Below are 14,189 nucleotides of genomic sequence, written 5' to 3'. Positions count from 1 at the left end.
ACGCGTAGGGAGTGAAAGGTCAAAGCCTGAACTTCCGCTGCGCTTGTGCTGTTTTGTTGTCTGCCACAGTGTTAACAAAAGGTGGAAGACTCATCTTGCTGTGCCCGACACACACTCTTCACAGGAGCTAATTCCCCCTCCCCCGCTCTCTATTAACCCTGGGACTGGATCACAGTTACACCTCAGAGATTCCATCAGGAGACAGCAGAAAGACTAAGGACATAAGGAGAATAAGATGGTGTTGTACCTTACCAATTTATATTAAATCCCAAGCCTCAAACGCTTATCTTATGTATAGGCTTGGACTTACTGGAGGTTTCTGGGAAACCTGTGATATTTGACATGGTTTTTATGTTGATCGACTATACTTTGCATCATTTTCTTTTCTTTTGTCCTAAAATCTAAAAGCCTTTGCCAGCCCCAGGTGACTTTATTGTTTTACTGTTGTAAAGGAACTCTCAACTTTGTAAACTTTACAAATAAAGTCCGGCATGGTTGTATTTTTTTGAAGCGGAAATGAGGTTCCTTAATATTTTTAATTTTTCTTCTATGGATATACCTCAGCCTCAGTTGTATGACTATATGGATCTATAAAGGTAAAGGAAGCATAAGGGGCAGCTTAACCCCTTCAGGAAGGGGCGAATTTTCATTTTTGCGCTTTTGTTTTTTCTTCCTCGTGTTTAAAACGCTATGGCGCTTGTGTTTTTTTACCTAGAGACCCACATTTTTTACGCCACTACTTTGCAGTGGCAGACTTAATTTTTCCATAAAGTATGCTGCAAAACCAGAAAAAAAATATTTGCACAATTTTTTTAATTGGGGGGGGGGGGGGTTACATCATTTGCCCTATGGTAAAACTGACATGATATCTATGTTCAGTACGATTGCAATGATGTGTAACTTGTATAACTTTTATTTTATTTGATGGCTTTTAAAAAATTAAAACCTTTTTAAAAATCTAAATGTTTTTTTAAAATTGCTCTATGACCATGCTTGTAGCATTGTGAGGTGTAATTTTTTGCGCCATGATCTGTACTTTCTATTGTTACCTTGATTGCGTATATGCAACTTTTTGATTACTTTTTATAAAAAATTTTCTGGATTTGATGTGACAAAAATCTGAAATTTTGCACATTAGTCTGGTCTGCTGCAGGCCAGATCTATTGATTACCGAGCCGCAATCAGCTCTATTCCAACGCTAAGGCCTGGCCAGGGGGGGCGGAAGATCCATCCACTAGACATCCGCAGCGATCAGACCGCGCCCTCTAACTGCCGCAGTCCTGGGCTATTAAACGGCAGTTCAGAGCAGGGTCGCCGCGCAGCCTTCCCCTGTACTCCCTTACCCGACCCAGGACATAGTGTTACGTCCTGGGTCTTGAAGGGGTTAAAGGAGTTCTCCGGCAAAAATCTCTTTCTTTCAAAACAGCTGGTTTCAGAAAGTTATATTGGTTTGTAATTTACTTCTATTTAAAAATCTTAAGTCTTTCCATACTTATCAGCTGCTGTATGTTCTGCAGTAAGTGGCGTATTCTTTCCAGTCTGACACAGTGCTCTCTGCTGCCACCTCTGTCTGAGACAGGAACTGTCTAGAGCAGCAGCAAATCCCCATAAAAAAACCTCTCCTGCTTAGGACAGTTCCTGGAAGATTTGAGATTTTTAAATAGAAGTAAATTACAAAACTGTTTAAGTTTCTGAAATCAGTTGGTTTGAAAGAAAAAGATTTTTGCCGGATAACCCCTTTAAGGTGTCATTCGCATCCTCCATAATTCAGGGACTCTATGGAGCTAGAAGCTGTGCAGTGGAATAACAGACCTTCAGGAATCATGCATCAATATGATTCCGGGAGAGCCAAATCTTAAATCTTTGCAAAACTGTACTGACACAGCCGCTCAGCTGTATAAGTAGAGTTTGCAAAGGCTTGAAGGGGAACTATCAGCAGGTTAGACAAATCTAAACTGCTGATATGTCCCTACTGCACAGGAAAAGCAGAGGAGGAAGGTATGTCTCTCACCTTCCTCCTTGGTGCTGTTACGATGCAGTTAAGCTCCTATTACACGGGGCGACTAGAGGAGCAAACGAGTGCTGTCAGCGCTTGTTTGTTCCTTGTTCCCCGCTCTATGAGGGGAGGCTATGAGGGGAGGCTGCAGGGGGGCTGCCCGGGTGATCGCTAGATCGTCTGGGTAGCCCATAGGGGATAGTGGCGGTCTGCTGCAGCCGCTCCTATTCCACAGAGCGAAGGCAGCAGATCGTTGCTGTATAAGTCGTTTGTCTTTCAACATGTTGAAAGACAAACGACTGCAATGATCAGCCAACATCATTCATGTCGGTTGATCGTTGCCTTCTATTACACGGGACGATTATCGGCCGATATTAGCCGAATACAGCCGAATACGTCCGATAATCATTCCGTGTAATAGGGCCTTTAGTCTTTTGCTCCATAGTCTGGTGAGACAAGGCCCCCCCCCCCAGCGCCTGTCACCGGCCTGATTGGTGCTATGGGGCGGGCAGTGCTCCTATATATATATATTTTATAATAATTTGTAGTCCTGTAAATCTGTCTGAAAATACAGACTATATTATCACTAATAATATGCAGTTTATTAACTATAACAGCCAGGGCCGTATTAACAGCTGCTTCTGCCTTAGGCACTAAACCTGAAGACGCCACATCTTAGGGAGCATGGGGGAGAGGGATTTTGGCCACATGCATTTCTCTACATTGTCTGAATTGCGTTTATCATGGTTTTTAATTTAAAACACAAACAAATTTTCATATTGAGTCATATGATTAGAGCAGTCTGCATATTGTCTGAGGGAATTCTCACCACAGGATATGTAGATTGGTAGGTAATAGCTCCAGACATCACCACCACACCAGACCTGACCATGCAGCCCCGTTATCCCCCTGAAAGAGAAACCAGATTTACTGGCAAGTCTGAACGGGAGGTGGGAGATTATTTAAAAAAGAAAAGTTGTTTCCTTTCCCCTGCTCCCTGGTGCTGACCCCTGCAAGGTGCTGCCCTAGGCCCCGGACCACAGGTGCCTAGTGGTAAATACGGCCCTAATAACAGCCTATACTCTACTGGCAGGATGTGTATATTATAACACTCTTGTCTGTAAATAAAGTGATACTGATGATACTCTTGTCTGTAAATAAAGTGATACTGGTGATACTGCTACAGTGTTTGTCGCTATAGAAGACACAAGATATCCAACACAACAGTGTAAGAACTGTATACAGGCCACTAGGTCCTTAGGATATATATTTGTAGGTATGTAGATACAATAATTTTTTCCGTAAATGTTTCATTTCAGCTTTTAATGCTGTCAGTCCTCCCATTCTAAGCAGTAGTTTAGCTTGCAACAAGGATCATTTATATTTGCTATACACACTTCCAGTCTACATCACCTGGACTTGACCAAATGTAATTGTAAGAAGTATTGATTGTTACTGTAATCATTCTCTGCCTGTAGGCTCTCTGCAGTACATTGGGTCAAGTTATTACAACACCTACTTATAGCATAGAGTATTTTGGTGGTGTTCCACAAACGCCTTGGCAGATATAATTATAAAGACAACCAGCACTTGTGAGAGATACATTTCATGAGATGTCCTTGCGAAATAAAGATTTTACCTTTAAAAAAAAATAGATAGGACATAGGAGCTGTTCTTTATTATTATTGATTAGAGAAATTTCAGACGGTAGCGTTGCAGCATATATATTTTTTTTCCCTCCCCTCCCCTATCCTCACTAGTAATGAGCCACGTCCCGAACATAAAAAAAAAAAATTATTGGGATTGGTTCACGTTCGCCAAACATTCACAAACAAATAATGAACATACAATAGAAGCATACATTTCGGTCTACGCACATGCGTACAGATTATCAGGTGCAAAACATAAATTACGCAGTTGCGTATGCATTTCATTTGCATTAATTTGCTTAAAGATTGTGTACATTTCGGTCTTGAGTTAAGTACATGTGTACATATTATCAGGCGCAAGGCATAATTTACGCACTGGCGTTCGAATATGTCCGAAAATGATAGTTATAACTACTCCGATCATCAAACAAATTGTTTGTGTTTGGCCAACACTGACAATTAGCGTCATGTTCCTACAAACATACGAACATTTATGAACATGTTCGCTCATCACTAATCCTTACCTGATTACAATTCTTAGTGGCTTGGTCTGTAAAACTAATTGATGTTGATTTTATATGTGTGTAATTTAAATAACCGGTCTCTCTGCCTGTCAATCATCCCCACACTGTGCGATGACAGGCAGAGAGCCATGACTAGTCACGGACGGTTCCCCCACCCAGACGACTAGTTGCCGCCCCTTTCCTGGCCGTGCACGGCAGAATAAAACTGCTTTTTTTCCTGCTGTAAAGCTGGTAACTTCAGGGAGCTGCTTAGCAAAGCTATACTGTGCAGCAGGGAACCATATCAGCAAAATTTCTGAAAATTTCTGATAAAGAAAACATCTTTATGTGAATAAATGTTTTATTCTACATAAATGCATAACAAACTATAATGCATAAAAAATAAGTAAAATCCATTAACACAAACTATATGTTTATTTTATTTTTTTTTATTTTTATTTTTTTACTTTTGTCTGATTTTCAATAAAAAGGATTTCTCTTTTCTTTTCTACCTTGCAGGATCCTTACCATACGAATATAAAATAGTGATTGCAGGGAATCATGAACTTACTTTTGATAAGGAATTCATGGCAGATCTTGTTAAACAGGATTACTACCGCTTTCCCTCAGTTTCCAAATTGAAACCTGAAGACTTTGATAACGTGCAATCACTCCTCACTAACAGTATTTACTTGCAAGATTCAGAAGTAACTGTGAAAGGATTCAGAATATACGGCGCACCATGGTGAGTTACCTTTTGAATGTTGCTATCAGCTGCTCAGATTACTGTTCTTTCCGTCTGCCTAGCGGAGTATTGTTATTAATATATGTGCTGTGGGTGAATGTAGGCAGGCGGCTAATTTTTAAGCAGCTTATTCAGACGCTTTTTAGATATGACTTATAAAACTTATTCTGTTTTCTGTTCAGTTGTTAGTTATGTTGATTGGGAGCAAATGCAGGTATTAAGGTTTATAGGTATGTTTGTATAATATTAATGGTCTTTCTGTTTGCTATTACATGTTCTGATAACCTGTATTTCAAAGAGTAGCCATACGTTCAATGGTCCAAGCTTAATGGAAATACATGTCCAACCTTGGACCACATTTGAATAATTGATATTTCCTACAGGACCAAACTTACCATGAATGACTGGATGTGGTTATGTGACAATGACATGTGACTGCTTTGCCCTTTACAAGATGCTGCTGGTCTAGGCCTACTGTTACACCAACAGCCCTTACAATGATTTATCTAGTATAAATGATTGCTTATTTCACTATACTTATAATTAGTGAAGAGCGAACTTACTAAATGTTCATGTTCTTCTGAATCGAATGCTTGGCATTTGACCTACGGTGGCTGCAGAAGTTGGATGCAACCCTAGAGAGTCCTGGAAAACATGGATACAGCCTATAGCCATGTTCACATGGCATAAGACTCCGGCCGTTCTGTGACCCGGTCGGGTCAGAGAAGATCATCCTGGCCAGTACTGCAGTACCATCCGGATGATCTTCACTTCTGATGAATTGGCATGCGGGCACATCTGTGCGCCCCCGCATCCCAATTTGTTGCTGCACACGGCCGCACACTCCATTGTGCACACTGACAGGTTCTCTGCGACTATTTGTATACACCCGGCCGGGATTACCTTAGCCGCCAGCACAATAAAGGTTCAGTAGTAATCACGTCTGTTGTTAAAAATCGGCAACAACGGCCGTGATTACTACTGAACTTACAATGTGTGAACTGTATCCTTGTTTTCCTGGCAGCCTTGGGGCTGCATACAACGTCTCTAGCCACCAAAAGTCAAATGCCAAACGTTTGATTCGGAAGAATCCAAGCATTCAGTAAGTTCACTCATCACTTCTTATTATGCAAATGTTACCCATACCCAGTAGAGACTGCCCTCTTACAGGGTTTTTACGATGTAAAATGTTAAATAGTCTCTGATCGCAAGAGACGCCACATACATATTCAGGCTGCGTTCACACTACGTATATTTCAGTCAGTATATTTCAGTCAGTATTGCAACCAAAACCAGGAGTGGATTAAAAACACAGAAAGGATCTGTTCACACAATGCTGAAATGGAGTGGATGGCCGCCATATAACAGTAAATAACTGCCATTATTTCAATACAACAGCCGTTGTTCTAAAATAACAGCAAATATTTGCCATTAAATGGCGGCCATCCACTCAATTACAACATTATGTGAACAGAGCCTTTCTGTTTTTTTAATCCACTCCTGGTTTTGGTTGCAATACTGACTGAAATATACTGACTGAAATATACATATACTGACTGAAATATACGTAGTGTGAACGCAGCCTCAGGGTGTACTACAATGAATGGGTAAATTACCATGTTAGCAATCAGGTTGGCTACTTACATGGTATGTTAACCAGCGGCGGATTAACTTTACCATAGGCCCCGTGCTGTTCACCAAGCCTGGGCCCCCCCACCCCACTGTAACTATGGCAGCACTAGCCTGGTGCTCATAGTACAGGATAGATAATGTCATGATGTCCTGATTTGTGCAAAATTGCCTTAAAAAAACAGTGATTTTTTGCAAATCATGGCGGAAGTGTAGCCAGGAGACAGTACACCACTGAAAGTATGTCTTTTTGGGTGGTCATGGGCCCCCCAGCAACTCAGGCCCCCGGGCTGCCGCCCGAAACGCCCATATTATAATCTACTACTGATGTTAACAACCAGTGGTATACTAACAAGACAATACCATAATACACGGGGAAAAAAAGCCTGAGAAAGATATAGCATATGCACATCCAATAGTTAAAAAATATATATATTTTATTGAGAAAATGCAGACTAAAAACATTCTGTATATACAAAGTAAAGCGGAGGAGGGGGGGGGATGTAATGCTCTAATAAAGCCTCCTTCTATATGTACATTTACAATCAATGGTGTTGCATATAACTGTCAAGGTCCTGCACAATAATGCTATGAATATAACATATAGGCTATGCTTACACAACGTCAAAAATAGAGAAAAGGCGGACGATTTTGATATTTAAAAAAAGTCAGTTTTTGCCGAGATTTAACTGACTGCAATGGCAATGCATTGAAGTCAATAGAAAGATGGACGTCCAATGCACACAATGTATTGAACAACAGACGTTTTTAACCGCGGACATCAAAACATGGTCATTATTTGCTGACGTCTTTTGCAAACAGCGGGGGCGTTTTTTTTTAGTTGTTCACACACAGTTTTTCTTTTGTCACCGATTCTCCGTTTTTACTATTAAATTCAATGGACTTTTTAATTAAGCCACATCCAAAGTCCAATCAATAAACCCAAACTAGAATAATGTACAAACCCCAGTGATTGCACTAAGGAGAGGCCATGCTGCTAAATGACGTCCGTTATTTTAGACTCAAAAAAATAGACGGCATTTTAAACGCAGCTGAAAAAACGTGTGAACATAGCCATATACATGTACAAGTGAATAAGGTGTCATGGTGCAAATAATAAAAAAAAATAGCTCAATATAGTGTAAACATAAACCTATGTAATATAATGGAGACAACCTCACCGGATAATTACTAGATGCACAAGTAGGAGGAGGACTTTATCTTTGGACCCCTGATGAAGTAAATCATGCACTATTGGAAAGCTGTACAATATTGCCATAAACATTTTATAAATACATCATTTATATTAAGAGATTACACAGGGATAATCCAATATTGCTATCAGCATGTACAGATGTATAAAGGAATTACAAAGATGACAATATGGTTGGTGGAAGTCCAAATTATGAACCTAGCATTATGATCCTTATGATATACTTCTTTTTATTAGTTACATCTTGGCTCTGTCTTGATCCATTTATTTAGCAGTCTAGGAATAACTGAGGAGCGGCTATCGGATGGATTTATATTGGCTCTGGGTTGATCAGAGTACATCTCGTAGTTCTATGTGACTTTCTGTCCACACCAATAATTTTCTTTGCTGAGTTTGCACACACACTTGTTTTAAATGATTTATGTATGCTAGTGGTCCTCTTATTGAGCAAAATAGTTTTTATGTTGAGTGTTGACTTTTATCAGTGCTTTCATGTTGAAAGGTGTCCACTTCAAAGGGTTCATATTGATTAGTAGAATCTTAACACAAGGTAAAGTTGTTAGTATGTAGTACGGTCTCATATTTGCTGAAACCTGGAAACCAAAGGCTGGAGTTGTTGCAGAATACGTTGGAAGAAAAATCATTACTTTTATGTCTTCTGCCAACTGCAGTTTTAACCATACGCCAACTAAAAACACTCTGGTCTCCTGACGGCTTGGACTATTGATGCCTATTTACATATTGGAATTGTCTGGCTGCCCATACTTTTGAGTAACAGAAATATTCTGCACTCTATAATCTGCAGGTCATTGACATTAATTTTTCTTGAAAATGTCCATTTTGCCACTGGTTTCATTATTTAACCCCAAGAACACCAATAGAGTCTATTAGGGTTCTTTCAAAAATTGATCTGCCCTAGTCGTCCTACCTGCATTATAAACAAGCCATGACACTAGTAATCATTGGTGATTTGAACACTTGTCTATGTATATAGAAAAAAATAATACTGAAACATCTATCTATCTATTTATCTATCTATCTATCTGTCTGTCTGTCTGTCTATCTATCTATCTATCTATCTATCTATCTATCTATCTATCTGTCTACTTTTTTTAATAAGGTATATTATATATTAAAGAAATATTGGCAAAAAGGAACACACATAAAAAAAAGTGTATTTAAAAATAAAACTTCAGTGCAACTCACCCTTCACTGTATAAGGGTCCTTTTACACAGAAAGATTATCTGACAAATTACCTGCCAAAGATTTGAAGCCAAAGCCAGGAATGGATTGGAAAAGAGGAAAAATCTCAGGCTTTCCTTTATGACCTGTTCCCTGTTTATAGTCTGTTCCTGGCTTTGGCTTCAAATCTTTGGCAGATAATCTGTCAGATAATCTTTCTGTGTAAATGGACCCTAAGTACATGTGCTGATGTAACAATAGTACAAATATACCTGAAATATAATAGAAATATACCTGATCAAAAATGGGTACTGATCATAATACATCATAGTTCATCAATGGGAGGATCTCATGTATCCACACAGGCAGTATTACAACGCTAATCCATCTACAGGTCCCCTGATTCCATTGCTAAAACAGCCCTCACCAGCACATGGAGTGGAAGAGTGCCTCCTACCTGGGTAAAGTGGAGCTAAGTTTCAGTGAAAAGAGGATTGAAACAAAAAGCAAACAGAAGGGCGCTTCTTGGTGCCATATCGCCAGAATCATATAAGTGAGATGTAAAGACACCCAAAAGGGTTAATAGAACACTCCTTGGGTTGTGCAAATAGGCACAACACTAGTAAACACATCAACAGTATTATGGCAGCACACTGGAGGGACATCAACAATTAATTGTTGACTAGAAGTAACCAGAGGGTGAATTTCCGCCAGGATCAAGCAAAAGACTGGGTGTCCTCTCAAGAATGGGTGCAGGTGATCAGCAGGAAAGGGTCATATCAAAACTGCATATGGTGTGATTAGCGGTCTTTACAGAGCAATTATGGGTTCAATAGTCCATAAGATGCAAAACTAAATTTATTGTGGCAATGCATCTCTGCCCTCTTATACAGTGCGTTGAAGTTGTTTTTAAATTCACTCATTTTTTGTGTGTTCCTTTTTGGCAATTCCTTTGTTTTTTTTTATGGATGTTTTTTAGGCTCCATCTTCACTTTGTGCAGCACCACCTTTGAGATAGTGGCGCTACTTGGTCCCGATCTGCATAATGGGAAATTTTGTTTTGTATATTATATTTTATACTGTTTCATATATTTCATATCCTTTAAAAATTTTGAAGATGTTTCCAAATATTTTGCAAGCCTTTCTTCTTCAAGTTGCCCCCCCTCAATGTCTTTCCAGTTCCGTATAATAAATGTGTATGAACTGGGTATAATTACAAGTTATATTTTAACCACATTGTTGAGTCCCTCTGAACCTTTGTTCAGAAAATGATAAATTTTAAGCATGCAATTAAACCAACGATTGGAAACTTACAGAAAGTGTACAGAGAGTAACATGTGTTTCAGAGTAAAGGTCACTGTGACCAAATTGCTTTTTATGAAATGTCATGTTGCCTTCTGGGTTCACAGCCAAGTATGCAGATCCTGTAAGAAGTTCATAACAGGCACACCTCAGTAATCTTTACATGTGTTACTGTTCAAGACGCCTCACCAACTTTAGGATTCAATCCGTTTTTGCAGTCATTTGGTGTAAAAAGTATTTATGTCCCACAATAAAGAACAAATGAACAGCTATGATTAACCTTAGGCAAGGCAGGCACATAAAACCCAATGTCGGGTTGACTTGAATTTATAATATGGCTGGTGGGGATCTGGTACTGTTACGGAGTCCTGCCAGGTAAAAAGATTTAGGGTACATTCACCCATAGTTAACATGGTGCTGATTTGCGCTGATGCTGGAGATTTCAGCTATTTATTTTTATTGGTTAAATCTGCACCATTAAAGCCGCACCAGGTTAACCCCTTTAAGACAGAGCCCTTTGATGCACAAAAGTCCGGGTCAAATTAACGCAATGTTCCTCCTCGCCTTCTAAGAGCCATAGAGCTTTTATTTTTCTACCTACAGGGCTGGTTGGGGTGTCATTTTTTGCGGCATGATGTCTAGTTTTTTGTAATATCATATTGGTGTAACAGAAAAATTTTGATTGCTCTTTACAATTTTTTTGGTGATATATAATTTAAGAAAATCAGCAATCCTGGTGCGTTTTTTCTTTTTTCCGTTTACGCCGTTCACCGTGTGGGAACAATAATGTTATATTTTAATAGACATTTTATCAGACAATTCTGCACACTACAATATGTAATATATTTGTTTATTTATATTTTTATTTTTATAATGGGTGAGGGGGTCTTTTAAACTTTTATTGTTAGGGTGTTTATAAGGTTTTTTTAAATACTTTTCAAAACTTTTTTATTACAATTGAATGTATATATACATTCCTACTGCACAGGGTATGTGCAGTAGAAATGTATATATATACGGATTGCTGACGCAAAGGGGTTAAGTACCATACAGTTTACAATGGAAATTTTTGTATTGTTTTTGAAAATTATACAGATTTGCAATAAATGCAATCCTAAAGTGTTAGGTTGACCAAACACCTTCGATAACTGTCAGCCGAACATTTAAGTGACAGTTCTCTCTTCCCCATTTACATGAATATTTGGCACGGCCAGACATTAATGTTTTATTTATGTAGAAGAGAGGGGTAGGCGGTCACCAGCACTGGCGGAACTACCGCAGTAGCAGCCATAGCGGCTGCTACGGGGCCCCGCCGCATCAGGGGGCCCGTGACGCGGATCCCGTGCTCCTCCTGACCCGGCGACTCCATTCCCCAACCATAGGGAAAAGGAGTCACTGGGCCAGGAGGAGCACGGGACCGACCGACAGTGCTCCTGTCAGTCCCCCGTCTGATGCGCGGCTGCCGGGGGTGTCGCGTCCTATCCCTGCAGCGTGCGTATCATAGAGCTCTCGGTGTGCCGGAAGTCGCGGCCACAGCACAAGCCCACAGAGAGCTCTATGATACGCGCGCTGTCGGGGATAGGACGCGACACCCCCGGCAGACGCACATCAGACGGGGGACTGACAGGAGAAAGGCTCGACGGGGGAGCGCGTTGTAAGGTGAGTTTGTTTGTTTTTTTTAAACCTGCTTTCCGGGGGGGGGGGGAGAGAGAAGGGGGCATCTATAAGGGGGATGGGGAGAAGAGGGCATCTATAAGGAAAGGGGGGAGAGGGGGACATCTATAAGGAAGGGGGGGAGAAGAGGGCATCTGTAAGGAAGGGGGGGAGAGGAGGGCATCTATAAGGAAGGGGGGGGGGAGAAGAGGGCATCTATAAGGAAGGGGGGAGAGGAGGGCATCTATAAAAAAAGGGGGGAGAGGGAGACATCTATAAGGAAGGGGGGAGAGGGAGACATCTATAAGGAAGGGGGGGAGAGGGGGACATCTATAATGGAGGGAGAAGGGGGCATCTATAAGGAAGGGGGGGAGAGGGGGACATCTATAAGGAAGGGGGGAGAGGAGGGCATCTATAAGGAAGGGGGGAATAGGAGGGCATCTATAAGGAAGGGGGGAGAAGGAGACATCTATAAGGAAGGGGGGAGAGGGGGACATCTATAAGGGAGGGAGAAGGGGGCATCTATAAGGGAGGGGGAGAGAATGCCATCAATAAGGAAGGGGGGAGAGGAGGGCATCTATAAGGAAGGGGGGAGAGGGGGACCATCTATAAGGAAGGGGGGGAGAGGGAGACATCTATAAGGAAGGGGGGAGAGGGGGACATCTATAAGGGAGGGAGAAGGTGGCATCTATAAGGGTGGGGGGAGAGAGGGCCATCTATAAGGAAGGGGGGGAGAGGGAGACATTTATAAGGAAGGGGGGAGAGGGAGACATCTATAAGGAAGGGGGGAGAGGGGGACATCTATAAGGGAGGAAGAAGGGGGCATCTATAAGGAAGGGGGGAGAGGGGGGCATCTATAAGGAAGGGGGAGAGGGGGACATCTATAAGGAAGGGGGGAGAGGGGGACATCTATAAGGGAGGGAGAAGGGGGCATCTATAAGGAAGGGGGGAGAGGGGGGCATCTATAAGGAAGGGGGGGGGGAGGGGGACATCTATAAGGAAGGGGGGAGAGGGGGACATCTATAAGAGAGGGAGAAGGGGGCATCTATAAGGGAGGGGGGAGAGGAGGGCATCTATAAGGGAGGGGGGAGAGAGGGCCATCTATAAGGAAGGGGGGGGGGAGAGGGGGACATCTATAAGGGAGGGAGAAGGGGGCATCTATAAGGGAGGGGGGAGAGGAGGGCATCTATAAGAGAGGGGGGAGAGGGGGACATCTATAAGGAAGGGGGGGAGAGGGGGACATCTATAAGGAAGGGGGGGAGAGGGATATCTATAAGGGGGGGCAACATAGGGGGAGAGGGGGCCATCTATAAGGGGACAACATAGGGGAGAGGAGCACAACATAGGGGAGAGGGATATTATAAAGGGACAACATTGGGGGAGAGGGGAACATCTATAAAGGGACAATATAGGGGGAGAGGGGGCCATCTATAAGAGGAAAACATAGGAGGGGCCATCTATAGGGGGGCAACATAGGGGACCATCTATTAGGGGACAACATGGGGGGCATCTATAAGGGGGACAGCATGGGGGGTTCTATAAGGGGGGCAACATAAGGGGGCTATTTATAAGGAGGGGCGACAGAGAGGAAGGCCATATAATAAAATGGGATCACATAGAGTCAGCCTTCCCACTAAATGAGGGTGTAAAGGGGCCAATGCAGATGTGCAGTATAGAGAGATGAGGATGGTGCCAGTGTGAGGAGACTAATATGTTTTTCTGGCAGATTCTGTGGATTTGTGGCTCGGAGAAGGAGATGGAGAAGAAAATGAAAAGGGAAGAACTCCGATCAGAGAAGACGTCCCCTGTAAGTCACCTGATATAACTGTACTGTAATTTATATGGTGTACAGGACCTGTGTAGAGCTGAGTGTGTTGATGGCGTAGTGGTCGATCGAGAGGGGGCGGGCTGGGGGGGGGCCCCAATCAAAAGTTTGCTATGGGGCCCAGCCATTTCTAGTTACACCCCTGGTCACCAGACTGTTCCTGTCCCAGGATCATCCGTCCCAGAACAGTAGGGTCCTACAGCAAAAATCCATTAGACCCAACCCATCTCTCTATCAAACATCATTTGTCTGTGGAGAGTCCACAGGCCACCATATACACCTAAGACAGTTGGTCTAACCGGTGGCATCAGGTTCAGCTGACTTTAGTGTTCGGCGTATATGCACCTTTAAGGCCGATAATTATTTGGTGTGATAGCGCATGTTAAAAGACCACGATCAGCCATCATGGATATATTTTTGTTTTAGTTCCATGACTGGTGCCATATCCCATGCTCTTTGTAGTAGTGTAAATGCCAGGTATAGTAGGCCAT

At 42.0% G+C, this 14,189-nt stretch overlaps 1 protein-coding gene across 4 annotated transcripts in view; it reads left to right on the top strand.

Moving 5' to 3' along the window:
* MPPED2 (metallophosphoesterase domain containing 2) overlaps nucleotides 1-14,189 on the top strand; it is a 136,893-nt gene that overhangs the window by 51,400 nt on the left and 71,304 nt on the right. For all 4 annotated transcript variants that reach the window (XM_069968372.1, XM_069968371.1, XM_069968373.1 and 1 more), the window contains exon 4: nucleotides 4,668-4,893. In XM_069968372.1, the coding sequence (XP_069824473.1) occupies nucleotides 4,668-4,893 (226 nt within the window). The remainder of the gene's footprint in view (nucleotides 1-4,667; nucleotides 4,894-14,189) is intronic.

Source organism: Dendropsophus ebraccatus, chromosome 4 (assembly GCF_027789765.1).
Source record: "Dendropsophus ebraccatus isolate aDenEbr1 chromosome 4, aDenEbr1.pat, whole genome shotgun sequence".
Taxonomy (NCBI): domain Eukaryota; kingdom Metazoa; phylum Chordata; class Amphibia; order Anura; family Hylidae; genus Dendropsophus; species Dendropsophus ebraccatus.
The sequence above is the reverse complement of the archived record's forward strand: the minus strand, read 5'-3'. Positions and strand labels throughout refer to the sequence as shown.